The 17,320-nt window shown below is 36.4% G+C and overlaps 2 protein-coding genes across 2 annotated transcripts; one reads left to right on the top strand and one right to left on the bottom strand.

The window, feature by feature from the left end:
* The first annotated feature begins 7,669 nt into the window (after nt 1-7,669).
* LOC122277132 (WAT1-related protein At5g07050-like) lies at nt 7,670-10,515 on the top strand. The gene is made up of 8 exons (XM_043087011.1): nt 7,670-7,805; nt 7,904-8,155; nt 8,470-8,532; nt 8,617-8,733; nt 8,830-9,061; nt 9,594-9,752; nt 9,831-9,982; nt 10,137-10,515. The coding sequence occupies exons 2-8, from the start codon at nt 7,947-7,949 to the stop codon at nt 10,291-10,293; spliced, it is 1,089 nt and encodes a 362-aa protein (XP_042942945.1). The 5' UTR covers nt 7,670-7,805; nt 7,904-7,946; the 3' UTR covers nt 10,294-10,515.
* A 981-nt stretch (nt 10,516-11,496) lies between these two features.
* On the bottom strand, nt 11,497-14,263 carry LOC122277137 (transcription factor bHLH104-like). The gene is made up of 5 exons (XM_043087015.1): nt 14,067-14,263; nt 13,821-13,892; nt 13,109-13,186; nt 12,618-12,780; nt 11,497-11,873 (listed from the first exon to the last, which is right to left on the bottom strand). Exons 1-5 carry the CDS (start codon nt 14,165-14,167, stop codon nt 11,625-11,627), a joined length of 663 nt encoding a protein of 220 aa, XP_042942949.1. The 5' UTR covers nt 14,168-14,263; the 3' UTR covers nt 11,497-11,624.
* Nucleotides 14,264-17,320: the final 3,057 nt, after the last annotated feature.

The following is a 17,320-nucleotide window of genomic DNA, read 5'->3' as shown; positions in this document are numbered from 1 at the left end:
GAAGGAATATTCTCATTCTAACTTTTCAGAATGAGTAATTATCTCCACAAAAGAGTGGAGGCCGACTGCTAGATTGACTTTCACCAAATGAAGCTGAAATGTTAGCCATAAGATCTTAACTCAAAAGATAGTTAATCTTATAATAGAGCTCTTAGCTCTGATACCAATTGTTACTGATCATAGGCAGCACCTATGTCATCTAACAATTGTACCTACCAGACTAGCCGGCCACCGTCTCTACTGGTGCACCGTCACCCATGGTCGGAGAGTCTTGTTTCGGTGACACAGTCACAAGTGAGATTTCTCATGAGTGATCTGCCTGTATGAACAGTACATGTCAACTAGCCCTGATACCAATTGTTGCCCAGATGACTAACATAAGAGGGGGGTGAATTGAGTTGTATTAAAAAAATAACAATTATAAATCAAATATATAATATAAAATATAAACAAAATATGAAATAGCAATAAATATAAAGAGTAAGGGTAAGAGAGAAGCAAACTCAGTATGTTAACGAGGTTCGGTCCCACTGCCTACGTCCTCGCCTCAAGCTACCCCTTGAGAATTCCCAAATTCACTATTCAACCTCCTTCAGGTGGAGATAAAAACTTATTACACTTTTGAACAACACTGCTACGAAGGATCCATGTAGAAAACCCTCTACACTTGCAATCACCTTACACGTGGTGATTCAACTATTCCCCATGTAGAATACTTTCTACACGCACAAGGGTTATACACACCTTTTTTCTGATATAAGAGCTGATAGTGTGTAGGTTATCAGAAAACACTCCTCAATGAGTAAAATAAGAACAATACAGCGCAAACTATATCTCTCAAAATGAACAAGGATTAAGGCTTAATGCTTAGAGAAGAGAGAATGAAAGTTTTGAATGAATGTTGTATGCTCTTGGTGTTGTAAATGTGAAACTCTCAAATGATCTATTTATAAGCATATAAGACTTCATATTCAAATTAAAAAAGATTCACATGTCAAAGACAACATCATTCACTTTTTCAAAAAATTCAAATAAAAGGTTCTTCTTTTTCAATTGTCAAATACAACATCATTCATTTTTCAAAAATTTCAAACCTAATCTTTTACTTTTGGCATATGACAAAAGGAGCACACTTTACTTTTCAAATATTTCAAATAAAATCACCTACTTTTTGCATAAGTCAAAAAAAGTATCAATCACTTTTGAAAATATTCAAATAAAACATGCACATGTGAAAAATGACAATCAATCATCTTTAATATTTTCAAAGTTCAACCCTTTAATCAAGGCATGAACATGTAAAAGATGACAATCAATCATTTTTCAAAATTTTCAAATTTAATTTTCAAAATATTCATGCACATGTGGAAAATGTTTTTTAATGCTTTATGATAAAATATTAATTTTGAGCCTTAATCCTAATTTCGAATTTTTAAGAGATTTACAATATTACTCTATGACTTTAATGTGAATTTGTTCTCTTCTTGCTCATGCTTGTTTCCTTAATGTACTTGAATCCATTGTGTAGACAACTTGAGATTGAAACTTCTTTATTCTTTGAATTAATTTGTTATCATCAAAATTCATGTGTATATATATAATTACACAAAACTTGAAACCTTGGGTTCAACAAGAGGAAATTGAAAAATTAGCTCAGCTTTTTCGTTTCTCTCTAGTGATGAAATTTCTGCGCCAGAGACCATCGCTAGACTTGATTCACTCTTTCATGAAAATTCGTTGGGGTCTGGATAAGCATCCTGTTGTATCTAGCATGAGAAGACCACAAAACGTTTTTGTGAGGTTCTCCAATGAACCCGATTATCTTAAAGCTTTTTCCCGTGAGGTCTGCAATGTTGAGGGGTCTCCTTATCGAACTTTCAACTGGAGTATTGATTTCTCAGAGGAGCAAGAACCTTCCATGGTCCCTGTTTGGGTGTTTCTTCCAGGTCTGTCTCCAAACTTGAATCATGAATGCTTCCTTTGTAACTTTCTGATGCCGATTGGTTGATACCTTAGAAGGGATAACAGCACGAGATGTGCCACACGCACAAATGGTGCCAGGGTATGTGTGGAGATGGATGCTGCTCAAATTCCTATTCCAGGCTTCTGGATCGGTGATCACCGGTTGCCTTCTAGTCAGTATTAGGAGGTACATTATGAGAACTTGCCAGCATTTTGTAAAAATTGTCATTTGCAGGAGCATAACTCTAAAAAATGTAAAAAGGCTGAAAGTAAGAAGTTGAAAGATGATCAAAGAAAGAAGAAATGGGCTTAAAACAAATCTATAAAAGAGGGTGGAGTAAAAGAAACACGAGCAATATTAAGTTTGGAAGGAATTTCTAATGAAACAAAGGAAAAGGAGGGGGGCTGAAGAGACGGAAATGATGTCAGGAATGAGAACCAAACACAACATGAAGCCCCTTCGATGGGAAACCAAGAGCCGATACTAGTAATTGTTGAGGAGCCTGGAGAGAAGTCTTAGGAGAAAGTATCAAGTGGACCTCTGTTTTTTGAAGGCCGGGTACAAGAGGAAAATATAATTGCAGTAAGGACAAGTCCTAAGAGGGTTGTCGAAACGCCTTTGCAGGAAGATGCTCCTGATCAATTGGAGGTGATACATGTTGGAAACTACTCTAAGGAAGAGAAGTTAAATGAGGAGAAGGCTAGTGAACAAATTGGTTTTTTAGATGGTGAAATGGATACTGAGGTGGCTCATTTACAAAAGGTGCCAGAGTCATTATCGGACATGGAAAAAGGTGAGTATCAACAAGAATGTGATGAGGGTGTTAAATTAAGGAGCTCCAAAAGGGCTAAAAGCAAGCTCTCAAAATTGAACTTATGATTAAACCTATTTTCTACTGGAATATTAGGGGTCTTGGTACCTCCAGGAAAAGGTTTGGAAAATTAGTGTGGATGTATAAACCACAAATTGTTGTGGTAGCTGAACCATTTCTTAATGATAGTCATATGTGCCGTTTACAAATGAAAATGAAAATGATGGGTAGTTTGTCGAATGAAGCAAATGGTGGAAAGATCTGGATTTTTTGGGCTGAAGGTGTAAAAGTTAATGTATTGAAGACACGCTCCCAATCATTGACAATTAGAGCAAAGGAAACCAATGACTACTGCATAATGTCTTTTATTTATGCGAAATATCAATATTCATAGAGAAGAATCTTGTGGGACAATCTTCGCAGTATAAATCCAGGGATAGATCCTTGGATGGTTGTGGGAGATTTTAATATTATTCGAAAGGATGAGGAGTGTAAAGGAGGTCGACCTCGACATGCAGGGGAAATGGCTGATTTTAATTCCTTCATAGAGGACTTTGGTTTAGTGGAAATGAACCATGCTAGAAATACTCTGTCATGGTGTAATGGACAATATGGTCTATCAAGAAGTTGGGCGAGATTGGACAGAGTTTTGATAAACACCCCCTTGCTGTTAAGGTTTTCGGTTGCCTCTATGAAATACCTTCCTAGATTATCATCCGATCACTCTCCCATGATTGCATGGTTGGAAAATGATAACTCTAAATATGGTTTTTCCAACTTCAAATATCAGAAGATGTGGGAGACTCATGCAGATTTTCGGGATTGCGTTATCCGTTCTTGGGCTATGGAGTGTGGTGGAGTAGGAATGACTCGGCTTGCTCAAAAATTGAAAACTCTAAAATGTGCATTAAAAGCTTGGAATAAAAGTGTTTTCGGTCTAATTACAGAGAACATAAAGGTCCTGGAGGATCGGGTTGAGGCTCTAGAAGAAAGCTTGCAAGAAGGGTTTAATGAGGAGGTTGATTAGGAATTGATGGTTACTAAACTGGAATTGGATACATGGGTACAAAGAGAGGAGACTCATCTTTCTCAAAAAGCGAAGCAAAGTTGGCTAAAATCAGGTGAGGCTAATGTCTCTTTCTTCCGTGCTCTGAATTCAAAAAATTTTAAGGTTGTAAGGGAGATGAGGCTGAGTGATGGGCGCTGGCTAAAAAATCTGAAGGAAGTTCATGAGGGGGCAATGAAGTATTTTAAGGAGTTCTTGGGCTCTAATTATATTTGCAATCTTTCAAATTTATCAAACTTGGTTGAACCAATGATTACCGAGTGGGATAATAAGAAGATTATGGAGCTTCCTTCGATCCTAGAGGTGAAAGATGCAGTGTTCTCTATTCCATCGGATAGTAGTCTGGAGCCAAATGGTTTCGGATCCAGTTTTATAAATTCTGTTGGGAGCTTATATCTGTGGAGGTGGTGGAGGCGGTGCATGATTTCTTCCAAGGTAATCCTTTACCCAGATTTTTTTCAACTACATCTCTTGTACTTATTCCGAAGATCGCTAACCCGAAGAGTTTTGAAAAGTTCTGCCTTATTAGTTTGTGCTCAGTTTTTTACAAGATTTGTACTAAGATTCTAGTGGCACGTATCTCGCTGCTACTCTCTCGGTTTATTTCTCCGAAACAAGGCGTGTTTATCCCTAGAAGAAGCATTTTTGATAATATAAGCCTGACGCAGGAAATGACACACGACCTTCATAGGCTAGCTTGAGGTGGTAATGTTCTCATTAAAATCGACATGGCTAAGGCCTACGATTGCATTGAGTGGAGATTTCTGATTCATGTGTTATGTGCCTTTGGATTTTCTATGGAGTTTTGTGAGCTGATCAAAAGCTATGTGTCTTCTCCTTGGTTTTCGATGACCATGAATGGGATTTCCAAGGGTTTTTTTCAAAGGTGAACAAGGGCTTCGACAAGGCAATCCTATCTCCCCATACCTTTTCATAGTGGTGGAAGACATTTTATCTAAATTGTTGAAAGGAAAATTCCAGCAAGTTTCGATAAGACCTTATCATCATCACAGAGACGCCCCTCTTATTTCCCATCTGTTATATGCAAATGATATAGTCATCTTTGCTAATGGAAATAAATCTTCATTAAAAAACATCTCGGAGTCTTTAGAGTTGTATGAAAAATGGTCGGGCCAAAAGGTGAGTAAGGAAAAATCATTGATTATTTTCTCTAACATATCTCTCATGCTAGCGTCAAATGTTGCTTCGATTGACTTGTTTTTCTGAATGCTCTTTGTCGTTTAAATACTTGGGTGCCCCCATTGTCTCTGGAAGGCTAAAGGGTAACCACTTTGATGATTTTTTAGGGAAGATTAGAGATAGAATAGGAGGATGGCAAGCTAAACTATTGTCAAGTGAGGCATGGATTCTCCTCCTTAAACATCTCCTTGAGAATGCCTATCTACCTCTTATCTATTCTGCAAGTTCCAAAGTCAATTATAAGAACCTTCAATCGGTATTGCAGTAATTTCTTTTGGGGACTCCATGAGGGGAAGCTGAAAAAGCATTGGAGAGCATGGGAGGGGATGTGCCATCCAGAAAAAGAAGGGGGTATTGGTTTGAGAAATCTAGAAGATATAAAAAAAATTCCTACATATGAAGTTTGCTTGGAAGCTACTAACCAAAGATAATCTATGGACTCGGTTTTTCAAATCTAAGTATGTTAAAAACTCTCATATCTCTTTACTTAATCCCTCAGTAGGTACGGGTTTTTGGCGGATGATTATACGATGCATTCCTGAAGTACTACATTTTGCAAGATGGCGAGTCAAGGATGGCAATTTATCCTTCTGGTGTGATACATGGTTGGAGGATGGTCCACTTTGCAATGACTTTAGTAGTGTTGCAAATCTATCCCTAAAAATCAAATAATGCACTCGAGGATGGCTGGAATTGTGAGCTCATAAATCAGTTGGTTGGTCCTAACCGTGTGGAGCAAATCCTAAAGGTTTTGGGCAAGAGGAAAAATGGAGCGGATGTGCTGGTATGGACCCCATCTCCTGATGGGGTATTCTCCACAAAAAGCGCATGGGATTGTGTTCGAATCAAAATGCCAACTGATGTTTGGGCTGGCTGGGTTTGACATCCTTCTCTTCCTAAATTCATGGCTACTACTATGTGGAAGGGGCTCCATGGGGCTCTGCGTGTAGATGACCGACTGAGAAGAATTGGCATCCCTATTGTGTCAAAGTGCAATTATTGTAACCATGGAGCTTATGAAGATCTAAACCATGTGCTGGCTGAGGGTGAGTTTGCTAAATGTATTTAGAGAAAAAGTGCTTTACAGGTGGGAATGAATGTGAGGGAGGGTCGGTCTTGGAAGGAAATACTTGGTAGCTGGTTCAATACTGCTACTAAATCTTCTACTATGGGCAATCTTATTGGAATCATCCATTCTATTATTACTTGGAGATTATGGCTGAGAAGATGCAAAGCCCGTATGGAAGGCAGCGGCGAGTCCGTGGAACAGGTTTGGAGAAGTATTTACTTTTGGATAACCAGAATAGGTGAGAAATTAAAGGCTGGAAAAAAATTGAGAATAAGAGATGAGGTGATATTAAAAGAGCTGAATGTTCCTCCAAAAATGGTTATAAAGAAAACACCACAGGTAGTCAAATGGTTTCAACCATACCAGGGAAGATACAAACTCAATACTGATGGAAGTAGCCGAGGCAATCCGAGGCAAGCTGGAGGTGGAGGAGTAATCCGAAATTCCTCAAGTAACTTGGTTAGAGCTTTTTCGGTTTCTCCGGATTAAGGAACAGTTTCCTTTGCGGAATTCATGGAGGTCTATCATGGAGTAAAATTGGCTAAAAGTATGGGTATTGTTCAGTTAGATATAGAACTGGATTATAGTACTGCGATAAAATGATTGAAAACATCACTTTGTGGTTTATGGTATGTGGAAGACTTTTGGGTAGAACTGGCAGTTATGATGAGAAATATGAATGTAAATGTCACTCATGTTTATCGGGAAGCAAATGCTCCAGTAGATCTCTTAGCTAGAATGGATTCGGAAGCATGCACTAACTACTTGGAATTCTTTTCTAACTTACCTTGGAAGTTTCGTGGCCTACTGAAGACAGATAAAGTTGGACTGCCATATATACCAAATGGTTAAACTGATATTTTGTATTTGGTTTTTTGTTATATAGGGAGTTTTTGTATCTATAGTTTTCCTCCGCCACACGTGAGGTTTTGAATATAACCCGGAGGGTCCCTCCACCCTTTCATTAAAAAAAAAAAAAACAGAGAGAATAGCGTGAGCTCCCATTCATCGTGTAGTAGGCTATGATATTATGAAGAAATTTATGGAATTAACTCTCTCATAAAATCAGTTCAACAAGAGGTGATTGTTTATTACTTATAAAGATGCACAAAATCTTATTTACAGATAATGTGAGATTTATTCTTTAATAATATTTTGATCCAGCATGGAAAGAATTTGAGAAGAATTATATATCGTGAAAGATTTTGGGAAAGTAAAAAGAAAAAAGAAATTCATAAAATATAATTAATCAATAAATTAAGATTTCATATTGGCCAGGGTAGCCGGGTGAGAGAACGTTATATAGAGTCAGTTGTTTCAGGATCATGTACTGAGTTGATGCATGCCAAGTCAAGAAGCACTTGTACTGCTTTACCAATAAGAACGTTATATAGAGCCAGTCCTTTCAGGATCATGTACTGAGTTGATGCATGCCAAGTCAAGAAGCACTTGTACTGCTTTGCCAATAAGAGAAGTTTTAGTTCCACATTGTCCCAAGAATCTGACGTCATTTTGGCAAAATCTAGAGCTTTCAGTCAGGTTACTCATGCCGTGGTCCAATCAAGCTCTTAGAACATTGGGTTTACTGTTTAGGAGTCCATGTTAGCAAAGCAGGCATGAGAATATGCTATCCTGTCCACCGTGTCAAAGCTCAAGCTTTTAAGTCTGGGAATTTTCAGCGTATCATACTGAATTTGTAAGAGAACACGATACTAACAACATGCATAGAGAATCAATTAGTCCAATTCTTTCATCTTCTTCTATATTTACTTGTGCCTTTGTGTGCTCCTTCAGCTTGTGAAAAATCAAAGAAGAACAAGAGCTATTACAAGAGCTTATGGCACTAACGAATGGCTCTTTCCTCCAGAGCATTTACAGGAAGTTCAAGCCGCAACTCCTCATGGTTCTGGCTCAGATTGGATATACCTTTCTGTATTTTATTACAGACGCTTCCTTCAATCATGGAATGAATCCTCATGTCTATATTACTTACAGACACATTGTTGCTGGTGTAGTGATGTTACCTTTTGCCTATTTTCTTGAGAGGTATATATATTAATATACATATTATATGGTTAAAATAACAGATACAGAATGTCTGTGTAGAAATGCAATTGATAGCTTGATGATTTGAGACTCTTTATTATATTTTATTTGTGAACTAATCATCTGATGCCACATCATGGGATGATAAGAAAATAGATGATGAATAGATTTTTTTTTTTCCCGTAAAATAGCTTTATAAGTTATGAATAAGAGGCCTAAAACAAAAAACAAAAAACAAATGATAATAACACAAGCCTCTCAATGTTTCGAATATATCATGTTTGTAGCTATTGATCTTTAGCCCTCTCCTGCAGAAAAGTAAGGCCGAAGCTGACAGTAGCTCTTATGCTCGAAATCTTTGTCCTTTCTCTCCTTGGGTAAGGACGAATAACAAGTTTGCTTCCTAGTTACATGATGAACTAGTAATAATCGGCTAATTAAACGTCTTTCAATCATTGCAGGGTTGGTTTGACTCTGAACATGTATTTTGCAAGCTTAAGATACACCTCCCCAACCTTCGTTGCATCAATGGTCAACACCATAGCTTCCCTGACTTTTGTAATAGCCGTTGTACTCAGGTTGAAATGGTTCTTGACCGAAAAAATTCCGCTATTCTATTTAACAGATGTTATCATTATTTCCATCATTTTATATTTGATTGTATTTGGATGTAGGTTAGAGGTTCTTGATATTCGACATCCTCGAGGGATGGCAAAGGTTCTTGGTACCTTGATCTCCCTGGCCGGTGCAATGACCATGACACTGTACAAAGGGTCTCTAATGAGAAATCTATGGCAGCCTTTAATTCGTATTCAAGGGAATGCTGCAACCCACGAGAACTGGTTAAAGGGTTCTCTTCTAACAGTCGCAAGCTGCATAACATGGTCCATATGGTACATTATGCAGGTCTTTATTCCTATCTCAGAACTATAGGTTATGAGTTTTGCTATATACAAGTACAGTCGTGTACTAATCTGTGTACCAATATTGATTTATTCATACTTAAAATTTAAATTAACATTGTTTTTAATAAAATTTACTTTTTGACCAATCACATCACATTGGTGCATAGATTAGTGTACAATTGTGCTTGCAACTATATTTTTCCATAGTTTATTAGACTAGTTTCCTGCAGACAGTTTTTCTTAATAATTAGGGGACACAGTACCTCATTATTTTTATTATTAACTCTCATTTATGGTGAAAGAAGTTTCTTGCAGATTGGCTAAATAACTCTATGACAAGATTTTCATAGACATCCATTAAAAAAAAAGTAAGAATAAATGATCAAAAACAGACCCACGTCATTCAAACATAACGATATCTCTCGGTAACAAAAGACCTCAGTTCTCCCACATATTTCTATAGAATTTCAAATGAAGTGATATATGACTATACTGACATGCAACGTTGGTGTATAATCCTCTGGAAATCTTAGGCATTTACATTAAAAAGATATCCGGCCCAACTGTCACTGACTGCATGGATGAGCTTTATCGGAGGAGCACAATCAGCTGTATTCACAGTGATCATAGAACATAAACCAGCAGCTTGGACCATAGGATTCAACATTGACTTCTGGTCCACCATATATGGTGTAAGTATAAATAGTCTCCTAATGTAGAAATACAGATAAAATTTCGATAAAATCTAGATCATGGAGATCACATTACAGGCAATAGCGGTCTCTGGTTTGATCGTCTTCATTCAACTTTGGTGCACGGAAGAAAGAGGTCCAGTTTTTGTGACCATGTTTAATCCCCTTTCAACTATATTAGTAGCGATTCTGGGATACTTTGTCCTCGGAGAAAAACTTTACATGGGCAGGTAATTCTGCGTCGTTCTACTTCTATCTATATGCACTTACAGTTTATGCATCCATATGACCGCCATGCTTCACAATAGCTTCAATTTTCAGTTTTTACGAAGAGAGAAACAAAAAGAATTTGCTTATTCTAAACTTCATATGTGCATTGTTCAGCATACTAGGGGCAATCATCGTCATCCTTGGCCTATACATGTTGCTGTGGGGGAAAGATGGTGACCAACAAGTTCACAGCGACTCCAAAGAGCAACAGGAAAACAAGAAATTGATTATCACTTCAGCTCTTAAGGAAGGATCACAGTGCGAACCTTAAAGATTAAACCGTTCCCCTGATCAGTGTAGCGAAGTGTAGTTTGCATCAACTTCTGCTTCAGAAAAAACAGGGAGGACGAGAAACTAATGGACTGTTATATGCCAGAGCGATTCTGTACAGCAAATTTAGCAAGCAAATCAGATTGAGATGAAACTGAATATCTTCTTGTAACCTTCACCTCAGATCCCCCAATAAATCATAGAATATATATATATTCATCTACAACTGTCATTTTAGTCTTTTGAATTGTTGGCACTACGGTTCATACCTTCTTAGCAGATAACCTTGCATGTCTTCAACAATTCAGAGTCTTTTCAAAATCTCCACCTTTGGCAAGAAAGCAGAAAGGCTTGCAAAAATACCAGGCGCAAAAGTTTCTAGGAGAGACTTATGGTTGATTGCGCTTTAATCAATAGATCAGTTTACTCAGATGATTGAACTTAGAAGATAAAGTCCACCAGACAACACATTTTGCCAATGCTGCAACAAAATTACAATATTTGCAGCTCATTCCCTTATTGTGGCTTAGTTTGTTTTTACAAAATTTCTCAACTCCTTCATTTAACCATTACAACTTTCCCGAATTTACATACAAAATAAAATAAATAATTTAACATTTTTAAATTTCAAAACAAAAATAATATTAAAAACATATATTCTAACAATATTATCCTCCATCTCTCGATTCTCTCCTTCTAGGATTTGTTTAGCTTTTCTCAAAAGAAACAAACCATTTAAGGAAAATCTTTCGCTTGACCTTTCCAGATTTCATGGATTTATGACGCTAATATATGGAATGCTAGAAAAGTTCTCCATCAGACAGTATAGCAATATCTGCGTCAGAATTTTTCTGGTTCCGTACGTTAACCTCACCTGGATAAGTAATTTGTTGCCGAGCCAAAAACATGAGTTCACCCATTGAAACCTCACTGTAATTCAGCCTGGCACTCCGGTTTACATTTTCATAGTAAATAACTTTGCATCTCTTTGGCGAGTTAAGAAACTTTCACACATTTGGCTTTGGCAAGAAAAGAAAGAAAAAATAGAAAAGAAAGCTTGCCAATACCATTGAAAAGTTTATGGGAAAAAGACGATTATTTGACTTGCACTCAAATCATAGAGACGGTTAGCTAAAACGATGAAATCTAAAATAAAATTAAAAAAAAAAAAGAAGGGCCACCAAACCACACATCTGGCCAATCCTGCATGCAATTCCCAATAGTTGAACTTTGAAATAGGCCCTACTGAAACAGCAACTATATATACATGTTAACAGGTAACAAAATCTTGAATAATAGTAAAAGAATACAATTGATACCAATATCAAAAAACTATGCAGCAGGGGGCCTGAGCTCATGATCATGAGATGTATCACGGGCAGCTGGAGGCAAGTACTGCCACATTGGAACAAACCCATAGCTGGAAAAAACTGCCATCTTGTTTGGCCCAGCATGATATGCAGCTGGATGGCCTGGTATAAACCCAGCAGGGGGAATAGCCATAGCTTTCAATTGCTGTTCCAACCTTTCTTTATCTGCCTTCAGCACAAGCTTCTCTTCACGAAGTTCATCCTTCTCCGCCTGTTTGCAGAGGAAAATAACTTAAAAGTTGCCAGTATTGAGCCATCAAGCATTGCAAATTCATACAGAATTCACCTCCTTAATCAACTACATGCAGCAGAAAAATTAGAAATAAACTCAAATAATTAATCAAGCTATTACATAAAAAAGAATAAATATTTAATTTCAAAATATTGCAAAAGCAGGGACTCAGTACGTTTCAGTCCTTATTTTTCCTCCTAAACCTCCACCTCTCCCTTAAGATCTGTTTATGTTCTCCAAAGAGATACCAACCATTTTAAGTAACTCCAAGTCCTCTAAAATCAACGACTTCTATGCCAGGAGTATTTTCACGCAACACACTTGTGGGTATTCCATTTTGTTGATGTAAAGCATCTGCCAACGACGACTTCTTCGCACATTCAGATGCAAGTACGCGTGAAAGCTAGTGAACAGTTCATTACACAATAATCACTAAAACAAACAATTTCTATACACATAATTGATAAGCCAAAAATACATCAATGAACAAAGTTATATCCTCACTAAACACACATGAAAAGTTAAAAAAACACAATTTATTAAAAATATAGGACAACACAGTAACTGAAATCAAAGCAGAAGAATTCTCCCGAAAGGAATAGAATAGAATTCCTATTACAAACATGTGCAAAGCACAAGCAGTCAAAAGGAATGAGAAACTTCACAATGCAGAAAAATTATTTATTTTTATAAGTACAGCAAAATTATTTATATACAACTAACCTTTAGACTTTGTATTTCTCCCAGTAGTTTCTCATTTGTCTCTTTAAGTTCTTGAGATTCAGATCTCAATTGGTTCAAAATTCTGATTGCGTCATCAAGTATGGCATGCTTGTCAGTTTTGACAGTTCTCCCAGGATCCAAAACAGAACTCAACTCTAGAAACCTGCATGAGTCATAAACAAGACCTGGCCTTTCATTATCACCTAAGAGAGAGAGAGAGAGAGAGAGAGAGAGAGAGTATAAAATTTAGATGGCACAGAATTCCATGACTTCAAAACCCTTTACAAAGAATAGGCATTCTGATAGCAATCATTCTAGTGCAAAATGTACATTAATTTTAAATTAAATTTCACACAAGACAGCCAGAAATAATGGACTTCCTTTTTGGATAAACATAAAAAGGAAAACTAAATGGATATACTGAATGCTTAAACTCAACACCATATAAAAACCATGAAAATTAATAGAATCTGATGGAGTAAGTTGCTTGCCTGTCATTCAATCTCTCCCTTCGCAATCGCTCACGGCAAGCTTTAGAGACAGGCCTGCTGCATGAATCATTTCTCCCCCTGAAAGTTATTAGCATAAGAATTATCTGAGGATGTAAGAGCACTATGATACAAGCAGATCAAGTTGTCACTACCAAATATGGAAATGAAAAAAAGTGCAAACCCATACTATGCATCACATAGAGATGGCTATAAATGAAAGTGATACATGGATATTATCATCATCCAAGTTTCCAACTATACCCTTTAAACCACTTCTCGTTATTTGGTGATCAGACTCACGGTAGGAAACTGAAATTCTGGTAGCAAAACTAGAGCTCAGACTTCAGTGTCAACTATGCACTGAAACACTGTGTTCTAGCAAATTCATAAGAAGATAAATGAAAATACCCTATGCGATAACCAATTTTTATCAGCTGAGCTTTAATAAAAATTATTTGGGGACCGGAAAAAAAACACAACAGAAAAGAAAAGTTTAACTAGTACAGGATTATTCTCGCAATTTATCCTACGAATGAAAAAGAAAGAGGAACAATAGAACAGAACATTGGATTTTGCAAGATTATGCCTTGCTATTTATCCTATGAATGATAACGGAAGACAAACAACATAAGCTGGAGCTGGTAAGATTACAAGTCTAATTTTCGGAAGCAGCAAAAACAAGAACTGAAATATAAAACCATCTCAATAATACCTCTTCCGCGAGCAGTCTCTTTGGCCGCAATCTCCCTCTCGCCCAGACGAAAAATCAATTTCCACGCTAGCACTGCAACCATAGATGATAATAAACAATAATTCTGAAGAGAAACAATCTAAGAATTTCCGCCATCGAAATCTAGAATCCGAACCACTATTTATCATAGACTCGAGCAATGCGACATGGAATTCAAGGATAATGTAAAGAAAAGAAAGCCGTGAGGAGAGAAAGGAATCGGATTACCTATGATCGGGCAAACAGAATTCGGGGGAAGGGTTGCCGCTGATGAAGCTATAATCGAGAAAATCCCACGAGATACTGTCCTCTAACGACGATGGATCCATTTCATTTGGGTTTTGGGATTTTGGAATCGGGAAAATGGAATTCCAATCGCAGTTCAGGACTTTGTGGGAGCAGAACTAAAAATAAACTTATGGAGGAATTTTATTTATTTAATGTGTATAAATTCTGCGCAAACCCAAAAAAGAGCAAGGGACCACCAATAAAGTCCCACCACGTGGAGGGAACCTCGCCACCGCGTCTTTATTGCACGGAACTCATGTCTGCCGCACGTGTCAGGCGGGCCTTATTCTCAAGCAGGCAGATCTGATTCGGCCCAGGAAGAGGCCCACAAGTTACTGACAATTGATAAACAGAGAATAGGGTGACTTTTTTAAAAAAAAAATTAATATATAAATAGTTTTATTTTTTATTGACATCATATTTTAAGCTATTGTGATAAAAATGAGAATAACTGTTGTAAAGTAATATTGTTGTAAAATAAATTGTATGACCATCGTGAGTTAGCCGCAAAATGTATAGTGCATAGTGCTAGTATAGTGAGCTAGCCGCAAAATGCATAGTGCTAGTCGTAAAAGGCATAGTCCCCTTTGTACTCCTATATATATTGTTGAATCCTTTAAAAAATTCATAAGTTTTCATAACCTCTCTGAGCTCTATCTCTTTCTCTCTCATTTTGAAAGTTTTATAACACGTTATGATTTTCTCTTTTCAATGATTTCATAACACGTTATCAGCACGAAAGTTCTGACGATTTTGAAGCTAGTAGTCCTCTATTTCAAGTAAGTTTTTCAATATATTTTTGTAGTTTCCAAAATGAATATGAAATGTTACATTACTTAATGAAAACTCTATACTTATGTTCCTGATTTATATATGTAAAAAATGTCAAATCTTACAAAATTGGAATTTGTTGCTATTGACATTTCTGAGAAAAATTATTTATCTTGGATCCTTGATGCTGAGATCTATCTGAATGCGATGAACCTGGGAGATACAATTAAAGAAGGAAATCAAGGGTCCTTGCAGGACCGTGCTAAGGCAATAATTTTCCTTCGACACCATCTTCATGAAGAATTAAAAACTGAGTATCTAACGGTGAAAGATCCACTTATTTTGTGGAATGATTTAAGGGAAAGATATGAACACCAGAAAACTGTAATCCTCCCAAAAGCTCGTCATGATTGAATGCACCTGAGGTTGCAAGACTTCAAGAGTGTTAGTGAGTATAACTCTGCACTCTTTAAAATTAGCTCGCTATTGAAATTATGTGATGAAAAAGTCACTGATGATGACTTGTTAGAGAAGACATATACTACTTTCCATGCCTCGAATGTGCTCCTGCAGCAGCAGTATCGAGAGCGAAAGTTTAAAAAATATTTTGAACTTATATCTTGTCTTATATTAGCTGAGCAAAATAATGAGCTTTTGTTAAGAAATCACCAGTCACGTCCTATTGGTTCTATATTATTTCCTGAAGTGAATGGTACTAGATTTACATCATTTCCAGAGGTGAATGGTGCATCTTTTCAAAGAAAACGAGGGCGTGGACGTGGTAGGAAAAACTATAGAAGTGGAGGTCCTAGAAGTGACCACACTAAAATGGACAATAATAGATATACACCGTATCACCAGAAGTGGTTCAACTCAGAGAATGGCAAAGGTCTTCAAAACAAATTTTTAAAGAAAGATGAAGATGGATGCCATAGATGTGGTATGACTGGACATTAGGCTCGTGTCTGTCGTACAGATAAGCACTTGGTTGACTTATACCAATCTTCTATAAAAGAAAAAACAAAGAAATTTGAAACAAATTTTGTTGAACCATCATATGCTTTAAATTTTATAGATGGAGAAGATATTACAAGTCTTGATGTTTCTGATTTCTTTGAGGATTCTAGTGGTAGAGTTGATCATGAAAGTGTTCCTTTTTAATTAATTTATTTCCTTTATCTTATTATAAAATATTTTTGTATTCTGCAATGTTTTGTAGCAATCAAAGTTTTGTTTATTCTTTTATACTTGTTATAAATTATTAATGATATGATTTATCTGAGAATGGAAATGGAGCATCCCTGAAAAATCGCCCTAAATCAATAATTTTATTGAGTATCTCATATGAGTGATACTTGTACAAAAGCTCATTATGATTTATGCACCTGAAATTGCATAATTGAAATTGTGGAAAGAATATATATTTGAATAAACGTTTCGAATGCGCTCCTGAAGTAGCAATATCGAGTATGCTCGTGAAGTAGTAATATGAAATGCAAACGTTCACAATGTATTCTAAATTTGTATCAGGTCTTTCAGTGACTGAGCAAAATAATGAGCTTTTGATAAGAATCATTAGTCACGTCTTACTAGATCTATATCATTCCCTGAAATGAATGATAATGAATTTATATCATTCTATTCCCTGAAGTGAAAAGAATGATGCGAAACTAAGAGATTGGACGTGATAATGAATATCTTTTCGGGCGAGAAGCTCATATTGGAAAAGCTGTAAGCTTTCTCTTTGAGATGATATTATACAATTATTGAATCAAATATTATGATGCATCAAAAGGTGATATGATTCAAAATATTTGTATCTTTTTATGGTTATCTTGATCATCCAAAATCAATTACGATAAGTCGAATGATTTTCATATGGACGTCCATAAAAGAACCAGAAGATTCTTTTACTATAAAGTCTTACCACCAGAAGTGGAAAGAAAAATTTGCTTGAAATAAATAAGATGAAATTATTCGACATTATCTTGATTATCATATGTGAACCAGAAGTTCCGATGATAATTAAATTTTGAATGCAATAAGATAAAAATGTCTCATATTCTAGCTGCTAAAATCCCAGCGAGGATTGAAGTCCCTGTAGGACAATTAAGAAATTCAGCAGTCTGAAAGCATGTGAGACCTATTGATACAAAAGGTACTGCATCTCAAAAGAGAAAGACACAAATAATTTGGTGCTCTGAAGAGGTCATACCCACAAAACAAGCAATAAAGTCCATCCAAATTCTCTGTATAAAATTCTCCTATATAAACTCTTGAAGAGTGCCTCCTGAAAAGGTTTTTCATGAAAATGTCTTCCCTTGAAGAGGGACAGGTACTTGAAAATAACGAGATCTCGTTACATTTCATGAATAATAGAGAAATTATGGATAGAAATAAAATCGTTGTTGACAACGTATTTC

This window comes from Carya illinoinensis, chromosome 1 (assembly GCF_018687715.1).
Source record: "Carya illinoinensis cultivar Pawnee chromosome 1, C.illinoinensisPawnee_v1, whole genome shotgun sequence".
Classification (NCBI taxonomy): Eukaryota; Viridiplantae; Streptophyta; class Magnoliopsida; order Fagales; family Juglandaceae; genus Carya; species Carya illinoinensis.
This window is presented reverse-complemented; position numbering and strand designations above follow the sequence as displayed.

What these genes read in the sequence shown, in the direction of transcription:
- LOC122277132 (XM_043087011.1), top strand. Translation starts at nt 7,947, where the DNA reads ATGGCACTAACGAATGGCTCTTTCCTCCAGAGCATTTACAGGAAGTTC. An exon ending in GTAATAGCCGTTGTACTCAG is followed by an intron (nt 8,734 to 8,829) that starts GTTGAAATGGTT and finishes ATTTGGATGTAG; the next exon opens with GTTAGAGGTTCTTGATATTC. An exon ending in CCATATGGTACATTATGCAG is followed by an intron (nt 9,062 to 9,593) that starts GTCTTTATTCCT and finishes TGGAAATCTTAG; the next exon opens with GCATTTACATTAAAAAGATA.
- LOC122277137 (XM_043087015.1), bottom strand. Translation starts at nt 14,167, where the DNA reads ATGGATCCATCGTCGTTAGAGGACAGTATCTCGTGGGATTTTCTCGAT. An exon ending in AGAGACTGCTCGCGGAAGAG is followed by an intron (nt 13,187 to 13,820) that starts GTATTATTGAGA and finishes AATAACTTTCAG; the next exon opens with GGGGAGAAATGATTCATGCA. An exon ending in AGGGAGAGATTGAATGACAG is followed by an intron (nt 12,781 to 13,108) that starts GCAAGCAACTTA and finishes TGACTCATGCAG; the next exon opens with GTTTCTAGAGTTGAGTTCTG.